The sequence below is a fragment of the Symsagittifera roscoffensis genome, chromosome 2 (genome assembly GCF_963678635.1).
Source record: "Symsagittifera roscoffensis chromosome 2, txSymRosc1.1, whole genome shotgun sequence".
Classification (NCBI taxonomy): domain Eukaryota; kingdom Metazoa; phylum Xenacoelomorpha; order Acoela; family Convolutidae; genus Symsagittifera; species Symsagittifera roscoffensis.
The window spans coordinates 23,481,354-23,507,621 of record NC_087063.1 but is presented as its reverse complement, the minus strand read 5'-3'; the positions used below and the strand labels follow the sequence as shown (position 1 = coordinate 23,507,621).

The following is a 26,268-nucleotide window of genomic DNA, read 5'->3' as shown; positions in this document are numbered from 1 at the left end:
TGAACCGAAAAAACTTATTTGCTTCAAACAGCAGTACAATGATAAAAAGCTCGATTTCGGAAGTTTTCCAACTCACTGTAATACATAATTTTTGTGAAATGCATAACTTATACATAATTTGGCTTTATACTTTCCAATTTATTACATGCAAAATTGTGTCTTTTTGTATTTGGTGTCACTTTTACTGCATCGAAATGGCAATTTATTAGTCGTAGCTGCGTTATTGGTAGCTAGTTTTGGGGGTTTCAAGCATTCGTGGCTGAGTGGTTAGTGCGTGAGATTCAAATTTGCTAGGTCGCAGATTCGAATCCGATTCGTAGAGTTTTTGCTAATTCGAGGCTTATTTCTACTTTTTTTAATTTCACTTGATAGCTGCTTTTTGGTTGTGTTCTTGCAAGTGTTTGAGAAGCGCAGCTTCGTTTCTGTGTAAAAAGAAAGACAAACTCCTCTATCGAACACCAAAATATAATGATCACGAAAAACGCGATGGAATTCTATCTTCCAAAGTGGAATTTAGTTTTCACATTTCTTAGCTGAATTAAAATTTTACCTCAAATTGGGTTAACTTTATCAAAAAAAGTATTATCAAAAATTTCTCTTGAAATTCAAAGAGCTGTAAGTCCATTTACTTGCGTTCGACGTCTTTTTTCCCAATGTTTTTGCTATGTTTTAGTTCAATTCAGGTTTATATGTTAAACGAAAGTCTTTAATTACTTAAATATTAAAGATGTTTGTGGTCAGTGTTGAACGACTTTCAAGCAATCTTGGCTAAGATGGAAGGACGTGAGGCTCTTTTTCAACAGTGCGGAGGTTCGATGCGCTAGTTTAGTTTATATTTGGTGGCTTTTTGCTGCATAAGAAATCAGCGTTCATTATCAAATCGGAATATAGACTTTTCCGAGTTAACAACTAGTTTAACAAAAGCAGCTGAATCAGCATGGCTGATCTGATGGCAACATCAGAATGTCTGTCAACGTATTTTAAATGCACGTTCCTTTCGAGCCGCTTACTGTCTTTGTTCGTCACTTCCAAGTTATCGACTTAAAACTTCATACAAGCAGACTGAGAAGGCAACTGCTGCTAATTTGTCGGCTTAATTTCTAAATGTCCTTATTATAATGAAAACGGCCAGAAATGAAAACATGGCTAACATATTATGACTTCAGTTGCCATGGTCAGTGAATTCTGCGTAGTAATTCTTTCATAATGATTGAGAAGGTAACCTTCCATACTATATCGACTGCTTTGTCAATCATGATCCGCACTGGGCTCAGAACTCCGGCAAGGGAAACTGTCCACCATAAAGCCAACATTGCAGTTAAGATCCAGATTATAATCTTGATTACCGATGCCGCTATTTTGATATGTGTGAATGAAAATATAGTCCAAACCAATGCCAGAAAAGCCAACAGAACAACTAATTTAACCGGTGTACTGACAGCCATGGTAAGTTTCTTGCTTTTATTTATTTCATGGTACTCTTTCCCAGCGTCTTTCATTTTTTCCTGAAGTTTGTTTCGGTAATTTTTCTCAAAAACACTCCCACCGACTCGTTTAGTGGCTAAGAATTGGTTATCGGCAGCTTTCGAAACTTGCTCGTGTACTTTTTCGAGTTGCTTTTCGTTGACGTAAGATTTCGAACCACCGCAAACATTCTGCATTGATTTGTGATAATAATCCAGGGCTTCGGTTAACGCGTTTAAATGAGTGGCTTCTGCTGTTGCCAAGAAACAGTTTTTCAAAGTTGGTAATTTCCCGGAAGAAATAACCTTCATGTAGGATTCAATACAAGTGTAAAGTTCGCCGCATGTCAAGTCTTTGCCCGCTAGTTGTTTCGGTTGAAGATGTTCGTCGTCTAATAGGAGTCGAATTAGGTTTTGTAAGTGGTGCAGGAAGTTTTCCTCGATTTCGTCGGTATTACCCGTAAATTTGGCTCCTGTTTCCGTGACGAGGATTTATTTTTATCCTGATGATCCTATAACTAGATGCCTGTATGAAATTCAGAAAAAAGCAATCGGCTCAAGTATAAATGAGTATTTTCAAAATTTACCGAATTACAGGCATAATAAGATTTAAGTCACTACCATGAAAAATGAAAAATTTATCGTCAATTTCATAACCCTTTTTTTGGTACTGGTGAGATTTGGTCTTTTTAATCCTGGTCACTTTCCTGTGGCAACTTTTAGCCCCGGATGAGGTAACAGGAAACACTCGATGTCCTGAAAGAATCTATTGAGTCGCTCTCGTGAATAAACTACTTCATCGTTGCTCTTCGCTGTGACCTTGAGGGCGGCAGCTAGTTTCTCTCTCCCACCCTCTTGGCCGAAAGGGTGACTAGAAGGTGATTTCCAGTCACGGATTAGAAACAGCAGTCGTTGGAATGGTTTGTGCTTATCGGCTATTTGTTTCTCGTCTTCTTTCGCCATTTTGCCATACTCAAACAAAACATGTTTTTTCTCTTCTTTGTTTAGAAAAAGGTGAAATTATCTATAAAATAAGCATCAAAGTAAAATATTTTTGTTTCCGCGAATCGAAGAATTTTTCAAATGCAGCTGGCCTGTCTGAAGTTTGCTATTGTTCTAGCACCTTTTAGGCAGTGTTTGTGCTGAGAAACCCTTTATATTTTGCGACACCAGGATGTTTTTCACCTTTCTTCAAATTCATTTCACCATCACAAATATTGTTCGATTTTAAAAGCTTTTAAGTGTTTTTTATTTTGTATTTGTGGGCATTGGTGAGAATGAAAGAGAATGAGAATGAAATCTAACTGCTTACTTGTGTGAAGTAGAGTAGGTTTGAGATGTCGTCTTCTCTGATTGTGTGACTGATGTTGTACACTTGGCAGGAACTGACCAGAGTGGCCAGTGCGAAAATGATCGCACAGTCATTCGTAGTCTGAGTGTCGTCAAAACTACCTGCATAAATACAAAATATTTCGTCCATTTTGTTTAATCTAGGTTTACTTGCTTCAGAGCAGAGGGGAGGGGTATGTATTGCCTTCCACGCCAATTTTTCTGAATGAAATCTCAAGAAAAATAAAACATTTCAAATGGCTGGATACAATGAGAAATGAGAAGAAAAATCTGCATATTTCGTCGTGATAAGTTAACTTGAAATCATAAATCATAATACAGTTTCGTCCATAAGTTTAAAGATAATTTCATTTGTGGCAATTACGAGTTGGTGCAAAACATATTTCTTTGAATTTTTTATTTTTAAAAAATTGTACCCGCTGGCTAAATGCTATCAAACAACCATTCTAGGGTTGCGATTCTATGCTGAAAATATGACCCTCCAAATCCTTGTAGTTTTCGAGAAATCGCATTTTTTAGAAAATTAAAAAAAAATAAAAAAACAGATTTTTTTTTTTCATGTTTTCTCATATTCTTAGTTCGTCAGCTGGAATGAGAATTGGCCGAAATGACAGGACTAGATGTAATAACTATTCCTTAATGAGGGCTTAATTTTAGGGGAAAATAAATTTTTTCCCCACAATCCTATTTTTATTCGAATATAAATTTATCTTTATTACTTAGTTGCAATCCTAATTTGTTCAACGGGTAGACGTCAAGTAGGCACATACTGCGCCTTTTGTCTATCCCCTTCATTTTGTTGATTTAATAATTTACATAAATTGATGCTTGTATTATCAACTATATGGAGAAATAAATTCTTCTTCTTCTTATAAGTCATCGAGTTTTGACATGCGCTCGGTTTTTACAATGTTGCGTTTGTTTTTGGATTCAAATTTTACGAATACAATCTACTGATCACAAGCAGAGAAGTGCTATCTAACAACAAAAATGACTCTTCAATTGAATTCATCACACTGAATGGCGAAGATGGACGTGGGGTGTATCTGCGATCAGTTATTTTGAACGATTTTGAGCAAAATAGTACCACAATTGAGACCTTGCCACAATTAGTGAACGTTGGAAAGATACGCTCAGTGGATATCCTACACGTTGGTCTATGGCTTCGCTATTTCCTAGAGTTCCTTGTGGCTACTGGTACGAATCCTAATGGGGAAATCATAGATGAAGCAAAATTTGAGGTGCATTCTTGGGTTCCATTTGAAAATGGATGCGCATCAATGCGGATACATCTCAACGTAAGTAAAGAGTGTACACCCAGTAAAAGTGAGATCACAAGTATTGACGAGATTTTCGATTATCTCGCCGAGAATAGCGCTAAAATAGATGATCTCAAAAATCAGTTGAAGAACATTTCTGGAATTCATGGCAGTTTGGGAATTCCCAACAATTTAGATGAAGCTAACAAAGCCATGGATCAGATATTAGATCTTTTGAAGGAAATAACGGATCCGAAGAATCTCAGACGTTCGAACGCAGGAGCTCCCGGAGATATAATGGATGAAAAAATTTTTATGCATGTTATTACGGAGAAATATGAATAGCAGGACGGAGGATTCGAACCGTTGATTTCCAAGCAACTAAGTTAAAATAACTCTGAATTTTAGTTTTTAAACATCCAGGAGAGGAAGGCTCGTTTCTTCTACCGTATTTTTAACAATTTCTTGTGGCTTTTTTTGTTTTCGACTAACTTGATGTCTAACCACGTATTTTTGACTTAATGGCCAATCGCTAAATATTAAAAGCTTGTTAAATGCTGGTGGTTGTGTTTTTCTGAAATTGAATTTTTCTTTTCCAATTTTTTTAAAATTGTCTTTCTACAGACGCTAGTATACAATGATACGCTTGAGTTTTATTGCAAGTTCTGCTGTGCTCCACTTCGCCTTCGTGTGGTTATGCTAATTATTACGCATGAAACGTTAGTGTTACATCCCCTGTTTACTTTTTCCTATTTTAAAGCAGTTATATCATATAATGTTTCATTGCACAATTGCCAATATAGAATTTTTTATCCTTATCACTAAAGTGCCCTACTGTCTGTTTTTTTGCAAGAATATTTTTCAAATCAGGAGCAGTACTAGTGGAAAAAAGTGTCTCTATTTTATCTTTTCGAACCTTCTTGAATATTGTTTATCAGAATTGAGATTTTATTCAGTGAATGGCGTTTTCCCGGTTCACCTTTTCCTCTGTGAATGCTGTCAGTGAATTGTTTTTCCATTACAAATTATAATGAATCATGAAAAAAGCTTGAATGTTGAACAAATTAACTGCTGTGGGCACAGTTCTTGTTGATATTTTATATCACGCATTTACCCATGACAGCAAGCAAAAGTATTTTGAAAATATGGAAATTTAGAAATGCGAGAGGAGATTGGAAAAGAACCAGATTTTGTGCTACACACAGTAAAAGACATGCAATCAAAAGTGTAAAAAAAATTTATTATCAGTTATTGTATTTGGTCTACACTTATTTTGCCTCTCAAAGATTTCGCCACTCACACATTTCGCCTCTTGACTTTTTTCGCCCCACATTTATTAAGGCATTTTGTGTGTAAGATTTGAGGGGATAAATGTAAAACAGGTTAAAGTACTACTAAATCTAGGACGGGTGGCATGCGTGTAGACCAATTGTTATAAGTGATAATAAAAGGTTTTACACTTTTTCCTAGCATGTGTCTTTTGTTTGCCCTTTTGTAGCACAAAATCTTGTTCTTTTCCAGTCTCCCCTCCCGCATTGCAAATTTTCCATAATTGCAAAACATTTTGCTGGCTATTATGGCTTATATGCGTGATGTTATGGCTAATATGCGTGATTACGCTTGCGATTAGCAGGCGTTATCAAACTGGAATATAGACCTTTTTTTCGGGTTAACAACTTTTTTTAAACAGAATCACTTAAATCACTTGTATCTTGGCTCACAATCACTTCAAATCTCTATGCGTTTCCCGTTCAACTTTGCTCCTACAATTTGTGATTTTACTCACCTTGACTTCGTATTTCTTTCGTGTTTTTTTTTTGTTTCGCTAAGAACCATTCCTCGGGCAAAATTATTTCGTATTAATTTTTTTATGGCTAAATGACCTAATTTTGGTTCGTTTCAAGGGAAACACAGTTTTAACTCTTCCCTCCACACTTTTAAATTGGTGGTATGTTTACAAATCCCTTTTTTGAAACTTCTTTTTTTTTCATTGTGGAAAACTATTTCCAAATGTATTGGAGAAACTTTAGTTTTTCTCAGAAAATTCTGCTGATTTTCAAAAAAAAAAGGTTTTCAATTGAAAGACCGCCTACTCACTTGTGTGATTGTATACTCCCCTAGAGTCTGTTTTTACTTAACCTTTCTCTGTACAGCCTTCGAAACAGTCTTTGGGGGAAGTTTGACCCATATTTAAAAAAAAAAATTTTCTTGAAAACTACACCTCTCAAAACTGAGTTTTTGGTTTCAAAAAGTAGATTGGTTTTGAAAAGCTCCCTGCGTGAGCGGCTACGCCCAAATGTTTTTTCCCACATAAAGTTAAGACTCTCGGAATGGTCAAGTTTTTGATTTGTGACCGTTTTGTGGATCTTGACTTTTCTCGAAAACTAGCCTCTCAAATCGGATTTTTTGTGTTCATTGGCAAGAATGGGCAGTGAAAAGCTCCCCTGCGTTAGCGGCCACTCACAATGTTCCTTACAACGAAAGTCACCGCCCTCGGAAATTCCAAAATTTTGATTTTTTTGACCGTTTTTTCAACTTTTTGAATGTGTTCGAAAACTACCCTGCAATATCTGAGATTCTAGAATCAATTTAAAGAATTGTTTGTGGGAAGTTCATTCGCTTATGCGACTACTTCTAAAATTTTCTGACACCACAAGTTATGGCCCTCGAAAAAGTCAAAATTTTGATATTTTGACCGTTCCTTGTTAAAATTTTCTCGAGAATGCCAAATCTGAAACTTTGGGTTCAATCGAAATTACAGGCTGATTGAATCTCTTCTTCATAAGTGGCTACGCCCTTAATTCTTACAAACAGCTATGATTCTCGGAAATGTCTAATTTTTATTTTGTTGACCGCTTTTTGGACCTTTCTCGCAAACTATCCTGCTAAATCTGATATCATAGCTTTAATCGAAACAACGGTTTGTTGAAAGCCTGCTTTCATAACTGGCTATGTCAAGTTTGTTTAAAAAACAAGTTATGGCCGACAAACAAGTCGGTGTTTTGAAACTTTGATAGCTTTTTAGACACTTGACTTAACGCGATTAATACCGTGCCAATTCTCAGCTTGTTTTCAATTCAGAAACCCAGTTTTAGGAATTTTCTCTGCTGAAGCGGCACCAACCTGCTTTTTGCAGAAAAAGTTATCGATTTTGGAAATCCTTTTGACTGTTTTAAGAACTTTTGACCGTTTTTAGAAACTTTTTGAATTTTTTAAAATTTACAATCAAATCTGAGTTGAAAAGTTCAATCGAAAGAAGCGGTTGCGACAATGGTTCCAGCAGAAGCGAGGGCTGCAGGTTTTTTTATGTAAGAAAAGTGTTATCTCCTTGGGAAAACTGATTACTTCAAAAATTTTTACGCTTCTCAATTATTTCAGTAGAGAAACAGCTTAAGTTTTGGACAAAGTCCAATTTTTGAAATCATATTTTTGTTCCGCATATTCCAGCATATAATCCATAATATTACGCATATTAGCCATAATAGGCAGTAAAATAATTTGTAAGTTTGGAAAATTTGCAATGCGGTAGAAGAGATAGGAAAAGAACCAGATTTTGTTCTACACAAGGGCAAAAGACACATGCAGTGAAAATGTGTAGAACATTTTATTATCACTTACAACTATTGGTTTACACAATTACATTTCGCTCGTCGTAAATTTAGAGGCACATCTAGCTGTCCCAAGTTGTTGTCCCAAAAATCTTACACACAAAGTGCCTTAATAAATGTGAGGCGAAAGGTGTGAGATGCGAAATATGCAACAAAATTGAAGAGTGGTGAAGTTTGTGAGGCGAAATGTTTGAAGCAAAATGTATGAAGAAATATTAAAATAAGTGATAACAAATTTTTCACACTTTTGGTTGCCTGTGTCCATTTCCATTTTATCAAAATACTTTGCTTGCTATCATGGCTAACTGCGTGATACGAGATATCAACAAGAACTGTACTCACAGAAATTGATTTGTACATCATGCAAATTTTTTTTGAGTAAGTTCAGTGAACGATGTTTTTTTGGGAAAACATTAATTGTTATTTTTCCCTGGTATGTTTTTAAATTTTTTTTAAACTTGAATTCAAGTTCATTTGCGTAAAAGGAATGAAAAATACGCTATCGAATAAAGAAAGTCCACATGGCGTAAAAACGCGACTGATTTCTCGTCTCAAAAGTAGAATGTAGTTTTAAGGTTTTGGTAATTTTTTCGGTTAAACTTTTAAAGAATTTCAAGAAATTAAAGTGGGAAAAGCCAAAGACCAAAAACCAGTTAAACTGACTACCAAAAATATGAGCGAAAATTTTCAGCTGCTTCGGCTCTTTTTGTTTTTCCCCACCTGCTAACTTCTACTTCTAGAATTGTTGTCCGCATTGCCCGATCACTATGAAAGTTCTTAGGCGGACTAATTAGGCCATCGCAGTTTTGTTTGTTTTCAAAATTAACCTTGTAAAACCGCTTGTTACACCATAAGATTGATTTTCGTGTGGGGTGGGGAGAGCCATGAGAAAACTGTTTTGGAAAACTTTTTTTCGGTTTTTGTTGGAAAAAAAAGATTTTTTTTTATTGATGACTAGCAATTTTTGCTTTTTTTAAAAAAAAAAAAGGCTTAATGAAGAGTCGATGTATAGACTCTTGTATAGGTCGTGATGATTTTTTCAGGAAAAATCTCTAAATTTGTTCAACCTCAAAGTAACGTTTTTGGTGCTTTGATTTTTGGGCTCTTTTCCAGTTTCCACCCTTTCAAATTCAATTTTGAAAAGCTTATTTAACATTGTCATAATGCAATGAAATTTAACGTGGTGAACAAATCGACAACTGTGAACAGATTTGTTCTTCATACTTTACAGCGTAACATCACGCATTTAGCCGTAATAACACGTAAAACAAACATAAAACTCGGTATTTTGAAAGGGGGGAACTGGAAAAGAGCCGATTTTTGTTTAATTTAAAGTTCAGTTCATTTCCTCTGTTATAAGAAAGGCAAAATCCATTATCGAATAGCAAAAAAGTAAAAACCACGAAAAACGAGATTGACTTTTAGTTTCGAAAATGGAAATTAGTTTTCTCAGCTTTTTTCCAACCGACTGTTGGCTACATTACTTGTTTTGTTAAAGTAGATTGCCAGCCGAATTAACCTTGCGTGTCCATGAGAATGAGTGCGACCTCTTCGCTCTTGGTCCTGACCATGAAAGGTTTGCTCCACATCACCACCCCATCTGTAGTTCGCTTGTCTCCGTGACTCCACTCGAATCCCTGTCCCTTCTCCATGTGGGTCCTCAGGGCATCCAACCAGTCTGAGTCGAACTGGAACTCCCCCTCGGGGGCAATGGTGGACGAGCGTCGTCTACTGCACCATATTTTCCAATCTCCCAGTTCTGATTATTGTCAGGCAAAGGTTTTGTTTGAGGAGTACCATAGATTTTGTTAACAAATAGTGATTTGTTCGCATCGAAATGTCTTTTTGGAAATCGCGCATCAGCAAAAATCAACACACTTCTGGAAAAATTCCGGAAGTTCAATTTTCAGAAAAGATACGATCTAAAAAATTTTCTCGGTGGAATCGAAAAATCTTGAGCTTGCTTTCCTCCTGATTTTCTAAAACTGAACGGCCAAAATAAGATCTGATCTTATATACCAATGAAAATTTGGAAGATTGGGTCGCGCTCCTCGAATTAGTTTTCTTTAGAAACACCAGTAAGAAGTTCAACAGAAACGATTTTCCGGTTCTGAATGCTCCTGTAATTGAGATGACCACCACTTTCTTATGTTTCAGCTCATCTGATAGCAAAATGTCTTTCAGTGCGTTGGAATTCAGTTTAAATGTGTGATCCGACTGTGGCTCGATTATTTTTATTGGTTCCCCGTCTGCGTTTAAATTCTTTGTGGACTTTCGGAATCCCATTTTCAAGTTTTTAGAAGTGTTAAATGAGCTTTGTTGAAGTTGTGATTTTGATATTTTGGCGTGCGAAAGTATGAAAAGCACGTGATATCTAATAATTTAAATTTGCTGAAAGCAATTTAGCTCATTTACAGCGGCCATTAATTTTTTCGGGTGTACAGTGCTGATTTAAATTATGCGGACAAAATTTGAAATTACAAATTATTTTTTTTCCCAAATTGGGTTACGATTAGACAAAAATGAAGAGAATAAAAGTGGCTCAGAATTATTATGATGCAATTTGTTTTTTGAAATTCGGGTCATTTTAGATTTTTGAAAATTGGTTCAAATTGCATTATGATGCAATTTATTTTTTCAAATGGTCATTTTAGTTTTTCTTTAGTTAATCTCCCGCTGAACAAAGTTCTAAAGATAAATGTTCCATAAATCTGTATAAGAAAGTTTATTTTTGGTTGATAGTAAAGGTCATTTTTACATTTATAAATCAAAATCTTTAGTTAAAAACAAATTTCAAATGCTTAAGCAAATATGGAATTTTTACTTTTTTCTAAAATTTTGCACGTCTGTTTAAGAGGCTTCTTTTGACATAACTTTCTCATCAATTAACCCGGTAGTTTCAGCGTAATTTTCGATTAATTAAAAAAGCCAAAATAACCCATTTTGGGGAAAATTTCGGTGGAGAATTTCTGAAAAAATTGCACTATATTAATTCTCTTGGAGTTATTAACAAATGTTGTTCTCTAACCCAAGTTGAGAAAAACGCGATTAGAATTTCAATCCGGTTAATTTAAATCAGCACTATTACCAATACTAATGTCTATCAACACGTGTTCTATGTTGGATGAAGTCTTGTTCCATCAACGTCTGTCGATTTTCAAGCAATGGTTTTTCGTGCATAGTTTTGCAAAAAAAAATCATTGGATTGATAAAACCCTTACAATTGATGCTCATGCTAAGTGTTGTATGGACACGCGCCAAGTTTCATTCCGATCGGATCCGACTACATGAAATATAGTTTCATCAGGATTTTGGATTTTTCAAGTGTGTGTTTTTGATTGCGTGTGTGTGTCTGTGGGTGGGAGGGGCTCTTTTCCACTTTCCCCTTTTTTAAATCAATTTTGAAAAGCTTATATAACGTTGCCATAATGCAATTAAATTTGGCTTGGTGAAGAAATCGACAACTCTGAGCAGATTTGTTCTTCAAACATAAAACTCGATTTTTTGAAAGGTGGGGGAGTTGAAAAGAGCCCTGGGAGGAAAGGGGAGGTAAAGGTGCCCTCAGATTGTAAAGTTTAAACGCCGTTGGGTAAAGAGTCTTTTTATTCACATACTGAATTTCTTAGGCTGACTCTACTAGTTGCGTTGCCCTGCTTCTATCTTTGCACTTCTTATTCTAATGAATCGTCTATTTCCAAGTAGTTTTGACCTGCTTCTAATCTCTCAGTTCTCTATCTGATCAGTTGTATATTTCAAGTTGTGTTTTTTCACTGTCACAACTCCACTGCAATTCTCAGTTTTTTTCTTATTCGTTTGAACAAACAGTCAATTTTGACTCCTGATTTCTCACGCGTGATTGGGCATCTGGGACCATAACCTATTTTGAACTGCTAAACTCAGGATCATTCTTATGGTCGACATCTTGGTTGTAGGCGAATACGTTTCGTGAAAATCCCTTCCCTCAACTTGGCTAAAACCTTTAGCAACAAACCTAGCCTTAAACCTAGAAACTTCACCATTAGGTCCGTACTTCAAAGCAAAATGCCATCTGCTGCCTATAGGCTCCTCTCCTCTATTTCTAACTAGTTCCCAAACTTTGTTTTTTTCTAATATATCAAACTTTTTTTTCATTGCTTCTTGCCAGTCAGGGTCTGCTAAAGCTTCCTTAGCATTTTTTGGTATGTTTTCGAGAACTTTTGCACTTTGCGTTTTCATTCATTCTCAATTCCTATCAGATAAGCTTAACTATTTTCCGATGTCTCCAAGAAAATTCCCCTTTTAGAAGTGTTGTCTAATTTTTTGCGAAAATATTTTTCCACAGAGCTATACGCTACACATCCAAAAGTTTTTACGAAATTAAGGGTTTTTCTCCATACATACAATCGTCGGGTGTTTTGCCTATAGCAGAATGAAAGCACGTGTTTTTGAGATTGGTAGCCATATTAAGAGCATAAAGCCAATAAGTTTTCAATAAATTGGCATCAAAAATCATGCAGCGAGCCATTGGAGTAATTGTTCCCCACACCATTTCTATCTTTCCGTTATCTTGAGGGGTATAAGGAGCCGATGTTTCCTGTCTTATTTCCACTCGAATCCCTGTCCCTTCTCCATTTGGGTCCTCAGGGCATCCAACCAGTCTGAGTCGAACTGGAACTCCCCCTCCGGGGCAATGGTGGACGAGCGTCGTCTACTGCACCATATTTTCCAATCTCCCAGTTCTGATTATTGTCAGGCAAAGGTTTTGTTTGAGGAGTACCATAGATTTTGTTAACAAATAGTGATTTGTTCGCATCGAAATGTCTTTTTGGAAATCGCGCATCAGCAAAAATCAACACACTTCTGGAAAAATTCCGGAAGTTCAATTTTCAGAAAAGATACGATCTAAAAAATTTTCTCGGTGGAATCGAAAAATCTTGAGCTTGCTTTCCTCCTGATTTTCTAAAACTGAACGGCCAAAATAAGATCTGATCTTATATACCAATGAAAATTTGGAAGATTGGGTCGCGCTCCTCGAATTAGTTTTCTTTAGAAACGCCAGTAAGAAGTTCAACAGAAACGATTTTCCGGTTCTGAATGCTCCTGTAATTGAGATGACCACCACTTTCTTATGTTTCAGCTCATCTGATAGCAAAATGTCTTTCAGTGCGTTGGAATTCAGTTTAAATGTGTGATCCGACTGTGGCTCGATTATTTTTATTGGTTCCCCGTCTGCGTTTAAATTCTTTGTGGACTTTCGGAATCCCATTTTCAAGTTTTTAGAAGTGTTAAATGAGCTTTGTTGAAGTTGTGATTTTGATATTTTGGCGTGCGAAAGTATGAAAAGCACGTGATATCTAATAATTTAAATTTGCTGAAAGCAATTTAGCTCATTTACAGCGGCCATTAATTTTTTCGGGTGTACAGTGCTGATTTAAATTATGCGGACAAAATTTGAAATTACAAATTATTTTTTTTCCCAAATTGGGTTACGATTAGACAAAAATGAAGAGAATAAAAGTGGCTCAGAATTATTATGATGCAATTTGTTTTTTGAAATTCGGGTCATTTTAGATTTTTGAAAATTGGTTCAAATTGCATTATGATGCAATTTATTTTTTCAAATGGTCATTTTAGTTTTTCTTTAGTTAATCTCCCGCTGAACAAAGTTCTAAAGATAAATGTTCCATAAATCTGTATACGAAAGTTTATTTTTGGTTGATAGCCAAAAAAGGTCATTTTTATATTTATAAATCAAAATCTTTAGTTAAAAACAAATTTCAAATGCTTAAGCAAATATGGAATTTTTACTTTTTTCTAAAATTTTGCACGTCTGTTTAAGAGGCTTCTTTTGACATAACTTTCTCATCAATTAACCCGGTAGTTTCAGCGTAATTTTCGATTAATTAAAAAAGCCAAAATAACCCATTTTGGGGAAAATTTCGGTGGAGAATTTCTGAAAAAATTGCACTATATTAATTCTCTTGGAGTTATTAACAAATGTTGTTCTCTAACCCAAGTTGAGAAAAACGCGATTAGAATTTCAATCCGGTTAATTTAAATCAGCACTATTACCAATACTAATGTCTATCAACACGTGTTCTATGTTGGATGAAGTCTTGTTCCATCAACGTCTGTCGATTTTCAAGCAATGGTTTTTCGTGCATAGTTTTGCAAAAAAAATCATTGGATTGATAAAACCCTTACAATTGATGCTCATGCTAAGTGTTGTATGGACACGCGCCAAGTTTCATTCCGATCGGATCCGACTACATGAAATATAGTTTCATCAGGATTTTGGATTTTTCAAGTGTGTGTTTTTGATTGCGTGTGTGTGTCTGTGGGTGGGAGGGGCTCTTTTCCACTTTCCCCTTTTTTAAATCAATTTTGAAAAGCTTATTTAACGTTGCCATAATGCAATTAAATTTGGCTTGGTGAAGAAATCGACAACTCTGAGCAGATTTGTTCTTCAAACATAAAACTCGATTTTTTGAAAGGTGGGGGAGTTGAAAAGAGCCCTGGGAGGAAAGGGGAGGTAAAGGTGCCCTCAGATTGTAAAGTTTAAACGCCGTTGGGTAAAGAGTCTTTTTATTCACATACTGAATTTCTTAGGCTGTCTCTACTAGTTGCGTTGCCCTGCTTCTATCTTTGCACTTCTTATTCTAATGAATCGTCTATTTCCAAGTAGTTTTGACCTGCTTCTAATCTCTCAGTTCTCTATCTGATCAGTTGTATATTTCAAGTTGTGTTTTTTCACTGTCACAACTCCACTGCAATTCTCATTTTTTTTTCTTATTCGTTTGAACAAACAGTCAATTTTGACTCCTGACTTCTCACGCGTGATTGGGCATCTGGGACCATAACCTATTTTGAACTGCTAAACTCAGGATCATTCTTATGGTCGACATCTTGGTTGTAGGCGAATACGTTTCGTGAAAATCCCCTCCCTCAACTTGGCTAAAACCTTTAGCAACAAACCTAGCCTTAAACCTAGAAACTTCACCATTAGGTCCGTACTTCAAAGCAAAATGCCATCTGCTGCCTATAGGCTCCTCTCCTCTATTTCTAACTAGTTCCCAAACTTTGTTTTTCTCTAATATATCAAACTTTTTTTTCATTGCTTCTTGCCAGTCAGGGTCTGCTAAAGCTTCCTTAGCATTTTTTGGTATGTTTTCGAGAACTTTTGCACTTTGCGTTTTCATTCATTCTCAATTCCTATCAGATAAGCTTAACTATTTTCCGATGTCTCCAAGAAAATTCCCCTCTTAGAAGTGTTGTCTATTTTTTTGCGAAAATATTTTTCCACAGAGCTATACGCTACACATCCAAAAGTTTTTACGAAATTAAGGGTTTTTCTCCATACATACAATCGTCGGGTGTTTTGCCTATAGCAGAATGAAAGCACGTGTTTTTGAGATTGGTAGCCATATTAAGAGCATAAAGCCAATAAGTTTTCAATAAATTGGCATCAAAAATCATGCAGCGAGCCATTGGAGTAATTGTTCCCCACACCATTTCTATCTTTCCGTTATCTTGAGGGGTATGAGGAGCCGATGTTTCCTGTCTTATTTCCTGTTTCCTACAAACTTGCCTAAAATCCTGACCAATGTATTCTCCTGTGCCATCTGAAACTAAAGTGTGAGGGACTCCTATGTCTGCTATGAACCTCTCCAAGTTTTCTGTTGCTCATCTCAAATCTCTCGTCTTCATGAAATAAATTTTTAGATATCTAGAAAAACTGTCCTTAAAACCTATAGCATATCTATGTCCATCTTCTGCTCTCGGGTCGATAGGACCTAAAATATCTGTGTGAACAGTATCTAGTGTCTTGGTTGCCCTGGTGTAACAATCTTTCGGGACTGGCTTCTTTTTTGCTTACTTCAACTCACAATTTTCACAATTCTCAATTTTAAAATCACTCAACTTCATGCCTTTAACATGTTGCTCCAAATGACTTATATTTTGGTATTTATTATGACCCATCCTGCAATGCCACTGTTTCAATGTGCTAACTACATAACACTAGTCTTTTCCTACGAAAATGTCTCATAAAAAGAGACCACTTTCCTCTCTTAATGGGTAAACTGAACCATTTCTCTGACGAACAAACGAGTTCGCACCAAAATTAACTTCTGCTCCTGCTTTATTCATTTTTGATACACTCAGCAACTTTCTTGAGTTTTCAGGAACGTACAAAGTATCCTTCAGCTCAATCATCTTGAACTCGCCTTTCTCATATTTCACTCTGAATCTAACTTCACCTTTCCCTAAAATTTTTGACTAATCTAAACTAACAAACATCTCTCGATCCCTAATCAAATTACTGGTGGCTCCAGAGTCTACAACTAAGTCCTCGCTCGGAGACACTCCACTCAGAAAACTAAAATGAGCCTCTGTTTCAGCTGCTAGGTTCTGCTGTTCTCGTTTAGTCTTACTAATGAATTTTTTCTTTGCTTGGCAGTATTTTGCAATATGTCCAAACTCCTTGCACTCATAGCACTGAATTTTCTGAGCTTTGTCCTCACTATCTCGTCTGCTGCCTGAGTTTTCTCTGCACTGTTTCGAAACATGTCCTCTTTTATGACATTTGAAACAAGCTCTATTCTCGCTATTAAAAGCATGCTCTTTTTCAATGACTTGTCTCTTGCTATCAAAATTCACTAAATCTCTTTTCAACTCATCTGAACTTTTCTCATCTCTACTAATTTTGACTATTGTAGAAAAAGTTTCAAATTGTTTTGGAAGCCCTTTCAAAATAATTGAAATTATTATTTTTTTTCACTCACTCCTTCGTTCACTTGTTCTAAGTTATACTGAATCTCCTCTGCTCTAGTCAAATAATCTATCACTGTTTCAGTGCTATTCTTTTTCAAAGTTGTAAGTTTGGAGATTAGTTTTTGCAGCCTGGTTCTTTCAAAACTCTTAAACTTTTTCCTTAAAACATCCCAAGCTTTGCTACCATTGCCTTTGTAAGGTCTTAAAAACAAAACCGATTTTTTATCTAGAGCCTGCACAAGTTCGTACCAGATATGCAACTGTTTTTCCTCAAAAATCTCTTCCTTTATCTATTGCAGCTTGTTTTTGATCACTGCTTGCATTCGGTCTCAAACTTGGCATAAAGTTTCCATAATCAACTGTCTCATCTAAAATCTTGTTAAATTTCAAGTGAAAAGTTCGTGCCTCGAATTGCTCTTCACAGTACGAAAAATCTTCATCTTTTCCCGAAAAAACTACCCTACCAGTTTTCGACATCTCTTTCCTAATCCAAGTTTCTATTTTTGACTTAATTCTTACACAAAGGTTAAGCTCCTGTCCAAAATTCAAAAAGCTAAGTATTGCCCTAGGTAAAGTTCAATGACCCCGTTTTCTCTGACATCAAAATCATATATTATAAACATCAATATCGCCCGCTTATATAACTATGCAAGTATATTTGGTTGCCTAAATCTGATTCGGAACCTAACGGTCTGCGTACCGACTAACACATCAGCAAATTAGCAAAGCTAAGGTCCCTCGTCAGATTTCATACTAGGTTATATATATAATAGCAAAATAGAGTTTCGTCTTTTTATTCTATCAGTGTCAGGGGTATTAGTTTTTTTTCTTATGGCAATGTTTTTTTTCTGGATTGATCATGTGTCAGATTCGAGCAACGGCGTACGAACGAATTTATCCTTCCGCAAAAATTGAATATAAATCAGCAACTTTTACAAATAAAACAAGTACTTTATCAGTTTGTTTCAGTTTTCTTTCACTATCAATCTACGTGTGGTGCTTCTTCCTTTGCTGTTCTCACTCAGAGTGGTCTCTTTCGCTGCTGTGCTCACGCAGCGCCCCTTCCTCTAGCTTTTGACCGTCTTCTCTTCTTGGTGTGTTTCCCTGCTTCTGTCGTCAGGATTGCCTGTCTCTACTAGTTGTGTTGCCCTGCTTCTTTATTTGCACTTCTCTATCTGATCAATCGTCTATCTCCAGGAAGTTTTGGCATGCTTTTATTCTCGCAGTTCTCTATCTGATCAGTTGTATATTTCAAGTTGTGTTTTTTCACTGTCACAACTCACTGCAAATCTCCGTTTTTTTCTTATTCGTTTGAACAAACAGTCAATTTTGACTCCTGGCTTCTCACGGGTGATTGGGCATCTGGGCCCATAACCTCCCAAGGTTATCGCAGCGACAGCGACAAACGGTTGATTAATAAGGAGTGAATTAATGAGATTTGAGTGATAATTCCATATGGAACTCAGATCAAATGTATGTGGTAAATCACCCGCACAAAGTTGCTCGAACCAATGACTAAAGGTCATAAGTATAATTTCGGGTTATTTTTGGTGTTTTTATAGTCATGAAAACTTAGTTGTTGAAGCTTCATTCAAACCATCCTTGGCAATAGTTTTTCAAAAATCGAAAAAATTTGTGTGAGTAATTGTTAAGTGTCGATGAACGTAGTTCAGATTCTTATTTAGGTTGCGATGATTTTTTCGTTTTTTTTCAGGAAAACTTAAAACATTTTTCAAGCGCAAGTTTACTTTTTCGCAATTCGACTTTTGATTTGTTTTTTAGTTCAATTCGTTAACTTTGTTAAACGGAGGCAAACTCCACTATCGAACAGCAAAATTGTAAAGGTCACGAAAAACCTGATCGACTTCTAGTTTAGACGAATATGACTTTTTACGAAAATCATTTTTTCGAACTCTTTTTTTGGACTCGATCTCGTCTAATTTACGAACTCTTTTTTTTTGTTGAAAGTTGAATTTTTCATAAATTAAGTCATTATTTTTTTTGGTTCATTGACTCATTTCCAACTGTCTGTTGGCTTTGATTTTAATATCAATTTTTTGGTGGAACATTAAGATGAATATAAGTATAAGCTTTCGTTTTGGTTCTTCTCATCGCGTTACGTAAAATTAACGCAGTTTAAAAAAAATATATATTTTTTTTTAATTTATATGGTCGGAACTTTCTGTGCTACTTTCACAGTGACTGCCTGCTCTTGTTTTCTCTTACTTTTCTACCCGCAAATTTAGATGGCACAAATAATCATGGGAATGGGTCGAGTGAGACTATAGGTTTAAATTTTTTCGGTCGTGATTCGATCGACTTAAAAAAAAATTGAGAAAAATTTTGCAGTGTTGAACAAAAAACGATTTGTCGTTTCAACGTTGTTTGATTTCGAGCTATTTTCGGCTGTTTTTAGGCTACTATCGTTCTGTAATAAGCTCAAAAAGGTTTTTTTTACGCAATGCAAAAAATACGACCCATTTGATTTAAAAAAAAACTATATTCTCAATTTTTGTTAATGTGGTCGGAATTTTCTGTGCTACTTGCACAGCAGCCGCCTACTCTTGTTTTTCACGTAATTTTCGGTACCGCAAATAGTCATCGAAGAAATTCGAGTGATATACATATTAAATCCGTTTCAGTCGTGACTCGAACAATTTTTTTTAAATGGAAACTTTTTGCTGTGTCGAGAAAAACCGCCAGTTTTTTTCGGTTTTGTCTAATTTTGAGCGATAAAAGCGAGCAAGTATTTTCTATAATAGGAAAATACGTTTTCATTCAAATTGATTTTCGAAGCTCCGGACAGCGCTTTCTCTGCAAAAAAGTTTTCTAAAAAAATTTGCAAATTTTGGATTTGTTCTATTTATTTTTGTTAATTATTCTTTTTTTGAAAACAAATGTTAATGTTGTCGGAAGTTTCTGTGCTACTTGCACACCAATCGCCTATTCCTTTTTTTCCGCAAATTTAGGGTCCACAAATTCCTGTTTGATTTATTAAACAGGTATTTTGAAAACGTTTTTTTTTTCCAGATGAGATCTGGTTTTTTTTTTTTTTTTTTTTTTTTTGAGACGCTTTTTCGAAAAATTCGCTTTCCCAAAAAACTACGCGTCAGATTCTCATAAAAGTGGTACCAATGGATTCAGTAGCGTTTCACCTACCTGCCTGCATAAAATTTAGGGCAATTTTTACCCTACCCTACCCCCTACGGTCTTAGAAAAGCTTCACAACTCGGTACTTTTTTCACTTTTTGCCCATTTTTTCGGAAATTTTCGATTTCCTCAAAAACTACCCGTCCAGATTTGGGATTAAGGGTTTAATTTATAGACCAGGTTGTAGGAAACTCCCATGCACAAGCGGCTGGTCCCTAATTTGCTTAGGGGAAGAGCTATAGACTTAGGAAAAGTCACTTTTTTGACTTTTTTGGCCTTTTTTGAAATCTTTCCGATTTCCTCAAAAACTACCCGTCCAGATTTGGGATTAAGGGTTTAATCGATAGAGCAAATTGTAGGAAATTCCCCTGCCCATAAAATACTTTAACTTGTAACGAACTTCATTTTGTCAGAAATTCCTTTTACTCTTTTTTGCAACAGTTCAATATGTTTAATATCACATATCGCTTTTTAGTTCTTTCATGAATACACTAATTGGGTCGTCCCATGTTGTTCGCTTGGAACGTAATCAGCATTACATTCCCAATTTTTGTTTCAATGGACTGAGTGGCTGCCGTTTGTTGGAGGTCATAAATCACTTAAAACATGCGCCAATCGATCAGTACGACACCATTGTCATCTTGTGTGGAAGCAATGATGTATTGAAAATGTCACCTGATACGCTCATAGATCAATTCAGAGGTATCATTAAAAATCTGTACCTCTCACTTTAATCATTTATATACTTCAATTCTAGTCCTCAAAGGTGTATTAGAACAATTTGAAAACTTTGAGTGTTGCATTTGTGAGAAGGCTGGGGAGCAAAGTGCATCCGGGTCCTCGTCCCGCTCCCTGGGCAGAATTGTATAACAATTCTGGCAGAGTGATGCACACAATTACCTTGCTACATTAGTTTACAAAACTCATCCGAAATCAATCTGCGATTTCGCTAACCTTACACCCCCCACCCACATTTTTTCAAACTCGTTTTTTCAATAAAACAAAAAGCGCTAGCTAATTCGATTTCATCAAAAATTTGTATAACGTTTTTTTTCTGAAATAACCAAACAGGTCTCTCCAGCTTCCAGCTGGGCCCCTATTGTCTAGGGAAACACCTATGGACTTGAAAAGTTCCCTCATGAAAACTTTTTACCAAAGCGTTACCAATGAATGCATAAGCTTCTCTTTCACTTTTTTTTGCGTAGGAAGGGCGCTATCGACTTGAGAAACCTGAAATTTTAAAACAATTTTAAAATAATCAATATTAAAATAATCAAACAGGTCTCTCCAGCTTTCAGCTGGGCCCCTAGTAATTATTGAAGAAACTCGAGTGATATTCATATTAAATCTCTTTCAGTCGTGACTTGAACAGTTTTTTAAAAATTGAAATTTTTTGCAGTGTCGAGATAAACGCTGGGGGTGTTTTGGGTTTCGTGTCCATTTTTGAGCGAATAAAGCGAGCGGTTATTTTCTATAATAGGAAAATAAGCTTTCATTTAAACTAGTTTTTGGAGCTCCGTACAGCTTTTTCTCGGCAGTAAAAAGTTTTCTAAAAAATTGCTAATATATTGAATTCGTTCTATTTATTTTTGTTTAGTTAATCATTTTTTGACAAAAAATGTATTAGAGCTTTTGCCTTGTTCTTCTCATCAAGTCGCGAGTAAAAATGACTCAATTTAAAAAAAAAATGTTTTATGTTTTTTGATTGTGGTCGGAACTTTCTGTGCTTCTTAAATAGTAACTGGCAATTCCTGTTCGTTCAGCACATAGTCAGTCATCTAGGAAAACCACTAAAAACTAAGAAAGTATTCGATTCTAATCTTTTTTGATTTATTCTTGCAGCAGCCAAGTACTTTTCTTTTGTTATCCTTTTTTGCAACAATGTTGTAATTGAAAGATTATTTTTTAAAAGTTTGGAAATCTTTGGTTCTTATTGCCGAGTTTCAGATCGGAATTGAGTATAAAACTATTAAGAGTTACGGTCCTTTTCAGATTGATTTGAGTTTGCTTAGTAAAAATGGACGCAGGCGATGCTGAAGAAAATGATGGGCCACTACCCATTGCAAAACTAGAAGTTAGTGAAGCATTCGAACAGGTCATCTGAGAGAGGAGCAAGCAACGTATATTTGTTGTGAAATTAGAAACATTTGAAACGTAATTTTTAAACAAATTTGGAAACTATTTTATTACACGCTAATCGACACAAATGCCAATAGACCGGTTCCCATAATAGTGATTGTATTATGACGCCACTTTAAATGCGTTTCCTTGTCGATGCTCGTCTAGTGATTCGAACAAAATTATTTTTGGTTCCTGCGAATCGCAGAGGAGCTATCAGTAGGCCTTAATAGTCCTGTCGAGGATAGTCCATTTTTGTTATCTACCACATTCCAGACTGTGTTATTTTGTTGAGCGAAGCTCTTGTTTGCGACTCAAGGCCGTTTTTTGCGTCTAGAATTTTCACGTGGTACCACTATTGCAGCCGAAATTGGTCTTTGTTCTAAATATCATTGGTGTACAGAGAAAACAATAAACGGAATTAAATTCTACTGGCTAGTCGTTGTTGAATAGTGTGTTTGATTTTGTAGAGTGTGGGAATAGCAAGTGGGGACATCAAGAAGATGGGGGAGGCTGGTTACCACACGGTGGAGAGTGTAGCATTTGCACCCAAGAAGTCCATACTCGCCATCAAAGGCATCTCTGAACAGAAGGCCGACAAAATCATGGTAGGTGAGCGAATTTTGTGTTGTCGAATTACCTGACGGAATTGGTTGTCAAATCTTGAAGGCTTGATTTAGTTCTTGAAAGTTACTCGATTTTAGTTGTCGAGCTATGATAATTCAATAAAATAAAATAAAATATTTGCATAGCAATTTTGTTCCATATTTTACTGAGCAATAGTATTGTCGCTTTGAGCTTAGTTGGATTCAAAGAAAAAAGTTTAATCCTCTATAATTATTTTTGTTTTCAGACTGAAGCTTGGAAGATGACACCTATGGGCTTCACTACGGCAACCGATTTTCACCAGAAGAGGGCAGACATAGTGCAATTATCTACAGGGTCCAAGGAGCTGGACAAACTGCTTGGCGGTAAGTGTCTTGTGGTTCTAGGCTTTTGGTTGCTTTTTTTCTCCTGCTAGATTACACATGTGATTCTTACAAGAGACAGGCAAAAGATATATATATTTTTTGGCTCGTCTTAGATTTCTTTTTTTCCTGTTAATTTCCTTAGTTCAACAAAAGCTCTTGTTTGCTTCTTGTAGTACTTATTCGTTTCGAATGAAAAACTATCTAAATTTTCTGAAAAAAAAATTACTCATGCACTGCCAAATATAGGCGAATAAACTGTTATTCTGAGCACGTTGAATGTGATTAGGCGGAATAGAGACTGGTTCAATCACGGAGATATTTGGCGAGTTCCGAACTGGTAAGACTCAATTGTGTCACACTCTGGCTGTTAATTGCCAGTTGCCTGTGGACATGGGAGGGGGCGAGGGAAAGTGTCTCTACATTGACACAGAAGGAACATTCAGACCAGAGCGACTGCTGGCTGTCGCCGAGCGGTAGGAGCTGACTTCATCTATTTAACAGAACTTAAAACTTCAGACTTATTTTTTCATTTCTTCTATAATAAATTATGCGTTAGATCTTTGAAATCTGTTGCCTGCTAAATTTTTTTCCTGCAAAGCTTCGATAGGAAAAATTTGTCCAAGTAATTTTTTCAGTGAAATTTATATACTTTCACTGTAATAGGATGGATATTCTCTTGCATATTAGTCACGTCGGTCATCATTTGCAGGTTTTTAAATCAATCTATTAAATAACGGAATTATAAAATGAGTTTTGAATTTGGTGAAGCCATTTGACAAAGGCTGTCATCTTTCGAATTTTCATTACTTCGAAACTTGTGGTTCTAGATTGACACAAGCAACACAATGCTGTTTGTGTGAGCTCTCAAACTTCCAATTTTCAGCCGTTTTTGTTCTGTGGAGGAGCTCGAAAATAATCGTGATGATTAAGACAATTTTAGCTTAAATTACTTTCTAACAATTATTTAAATCAAATTAGAAGATCAATCTTTGGCTTTTCACCCGCTCTTCTACTGGACAATTGAGTCTGAATGGCTAAGTTTAGACTTGTTGTTTTCTCTTCGCAATTTTTGAAATAAATTGGAAAGGCGTGGTTTTAGAGAATTTGTTTTTGCTGTTTTAGACATGGACTTAACGGGCCGGATGTGTTGGACAATGTGGCCTATGCCAGAGCATACAATACAGACCACCAGCTGCAACTACTGCACCAGGCATCGGCCATGATGATAGAGTCCCGCTATGCTCTCCTTATAGTAGACAGTGCCACATCTCTTTACAGGACAGATTACAGTGGGAGGGGGGAGTTGTCTGCCAGACAAAACCATCTGGCTAAGTTTTTGAGGACTCTGCTGCGATTGGCTGATGAAGTGAGCATAACTGTGCCAATTGTTGGCAACGTCGTCGACTCGTTTAATAATACTATGATGAAATTCAACAATAGTGGACCAAATCTGAAATAAGCTCTTATGCAATTATACAGAAATGCGCGATAAGATTTTTCGAAGATTTCAGAAAAACAGTTATTATGTAGCTCGAAGACAGTTTCGTTTAATTGCACCAAAAGAGTAAGTTTTTCTCCACTTGAGAAAACTATTTCTGTTTGGTCCGTGCTTGTTGACAGTGACCAATTTTTTTTAACTTACCTTTAGGAATGTTCGTCGGGAATTTCCAAATCAATTCAATTACATTTCAATGCGGGTTTTAACTAATTCAATACGTTTTTTCGTTCTTTAAAGGTTTTTTTTTTGAAGAACAATTTTGTTCTTTAAAGTTTTTTTTTGGGCGAAAAATTTGGTCGTGCGCTGCTCGCGATAATTCCCAAATTGGCCGAACTCTTTCCCAAAGCGAAAAAGTTGCAGGTTTTGCTCGCAGATTTTGTGCAGCGTAAGCCTTTTTCAAAAAGGGACATTATTTTTTAACGCCCCCCAAATAATTGAATGTCCCAATGCGGTTTAGCTTAAGTTCAATTCAGGTCAATTCTCTGGAAACAATTCAATGCACTGGTTTTTTCAATGCATCAGACATTCGTAATTAGCGGTATAAATTTTATTTATATATGTTAAAAATAACAATTTATAGGAAAACTTGGCTTCTAGGTAACAATTTTTATCCAATATTATGTAAGTATATTTCTGTCTAGTTCGGAGTGGCAGTGGTGATCACAAATCAGGTGATGGCCCAGGTGGATGGGGCAGCCATGTTCGCAGCTGACCCCAAGAAGCCCATCGGAGGCAACATAATGGCACATGCATCAACCACTAGGTAAAAGATCATGAAAACATAGTAATAAATACGACTGAAACGTGAACAAATAGTTCGTTCATTAAGGGGATTGAAAACTAAAAGTTGCTAGTTTTTCGCTCCAAAACTACAATTGGACCGAAGTTTCGTTGTACTACGTTATGTAAGCGGGACTCTCCGCAGCATAAATCGTCATTTTCATTGAATCACTCCCCCATTCTGATTCTTAGAATATCTATTAAGCTTAACCCAAGCAACAATGTCTTGAAGAACCGAACTAAAAGTTTTTATAGAATGGAAGTTATACCCTTTCTCTCAGAAGATATATGAAAAATAGAATCAGGCGCTAAAATTGTTTTAGGTGCTCCAAATGAGAAACGTTATAATGTTCCAGGCTGTTATTATCTGCTTTTTTGGCTTAATTTCAATCGGAAATCGATATAAGGAGTCGCCGCCTATTGCAATTTTTCTTCGAAGAATAATGTTTCATGATGTGCTCGTGTTTCAGATTGTTCTTAAGAAAGGGTAGAGGGGACAACCGCATCTGTCAAGTTTATGACTCACCATGTCTGCCAGCTTCTGAGGCCAGTTTTGCAATCCTACCTGACGGAATTGGAGACGCCAAGGAGTGAGCGCAGCTATGACGCAATATTATGTCATATCAGCATAAGTTGCTCTGATGTATTGCGTAGTCTTATGTTTCTTGAATAACTTCTTGTTGCTTTCAGGGGATCAGTTGCCATAATTTAAACGATGTTTGAGAATTGATTGTATTAATTTGGACTTTGAATTGCCTAGTTATGATTTATTAGTTAATTATGTGCCTTCAAAATAAATTGTTTTCGTTCTTGATTTTTTTTTTCATTCCAAAAACGTTTGATCAAAAATTTGGTATCAATTGAAAATAATACATAATGTCGGCTGTCCAAATTGGTGTTCAAAAAAATCAACTCTACTTTTTTTTATATTGAAGTTGAACATTTTTCTTCAGGCTGACTGCAAGACTAGCTTTTTTAAATAACGAAGCCACTTTTTCCTGGCGTCTAAGGGGAACTATTTTGGATATGCAAATAGCTGGTCCTAATTAATGTCTATTGATTGCTTTTGCGTACATGGCAATCATTTGAATATAAAGATTTCGTCTCAGAATTGGACTCGGCGTCTGTTCAAAGGCAACTACTCGAAGCCTACTGTTCAAAGCGTATGTTCAAAGCCAACTGAGCATGCCTGGTGTTATTTCGATAAACGTTTCAATAGTTTTTACGCTTGCAATTAGCAAGCGTTATCAAATCGGAATATAGACTTTTTTGCGTTAACATCTGGTTTAAAAAATCACTGAATATTTTTCAATTCTGCAG

General features: G+C 36.0%; 4 protein-coding genes across 6 annotated transcripts in view; 2 read left to right on the top strand and 2 right to left on the bottom strand.

Moving 5' to 3' along the window:
• LOC134839392 (V-type proton ATPase 21 kDa proteolipid subunit c''-like) overlaps positions 1-26,268 on the bottom strand; it is a 327,751-nt gene that overhangs the window by 88,217 nt on the left and 213,266 nt on the right. The window lies entirely within an intron of this gene.
• Positions 1-26,268, top strand: part of LOC134839384 (apoptosis-resistant E3 ubiquitin protein ligase 1-like) — a 381,686-nt gene that overhangs the window by 321,788 nt on the left and 33,630 nt on the right. The gene's annotated exons all lie outside the window — the stretch shown is intronic.
• On the top strand, positions 688-25,729 carry LOC134839389 (DNA repair protein RAD51 homolog 1-like). Of its 2 annotated transcripts, none has more exons than XM_063854920.1 (7): positions 688-1,446; positions 22,170-22,307; positions 22,553-22,670; positions 22,957-23,143; positions 23,793-24,036; positions 24,810-24,931; positions 25,419-25,729. In XM_063854920.1, exons 1-7 carry the CDS (start codon positions 1,207-1,209, stop codon positions 25,540-25,542), a joined length of 1,173 nt encoding a protein of 390 aa, XP_063710990.1. In that variant the 5' UTR covers positions 688-1,206; the 3' UTR covers positions 25,543-25,729. The 2 variants fall into 2 exon arrangements, with proteins under 2 accessions (XP_063710990.1, XP_063710992.1); XM_063854922.1 differs by lacking the exon at positions 688-1,446 and adding an exon at positions 21,630-21,701.
• Positions 1,478-9,966, bottom strand: LOC134838877 (atlastin-1-like). The gene is made up of 4 exons (XM_063854172.1): positions 9,779-9,966; positions 9,200-9,408; positions 2,769-2,915; positions 1,478-2,461 (listed from the first exon to the last, which is right to left on the bottom strand). Exons 1-4 carry the CDS (start codon positions 9,964-9,966, stop codon positions 2,163-2,165), a joined length of 843 nt encoding a protein of 280 aa, XP_063710242.1. The 3' UTR covers positions 1,478-2,162.

Bases quoted from the DNA above. Each gene is read 5' to 3' on its own strand.
- LOC134839389 (XM_063854920.1), top strand. From the start codon at position 1,207: ATGATTGAGAAGGTAACCTTCCATACTATATCGACTGCTTTGTCAATC. The intron at 22,308-22,552 runs GTAGGTGAGCGA...TTTTGTTTTCAG, and splicing joins AGAAGGCCGACAAAATCATG to ACTGAAGCTTGGAAGATGAC. The intron at 24,932-25,418 runs GTAAAAGATCAT...CTCGTGTTTCAG, and splicing joins GCACATGCATCAACCACTAG to ATTGTTCTTAAGAAAGGGTA.
- LOC134838877 (XM_063854172.1), bottom strand. From the start codon at position 9,966: ATGGGATTCCGAAAGTCCACAAAGAATTTAAACGCAGACGGGGAACCA. The intron at 2,916-9,199 runs GTTAATTCGGCT...GTATTTATGCAG, and splicing joins CATTCTCATGGACACGCAAG to GTAGTTTTGACGACACTCAG. The intron at 2,462-2,768 runs GTTAGATTTCAT...TTCTAAACAAAG, and splicing joins CTACTTCACACAAGTAAGCA to AAGAGAAAAAACATGTTTTG.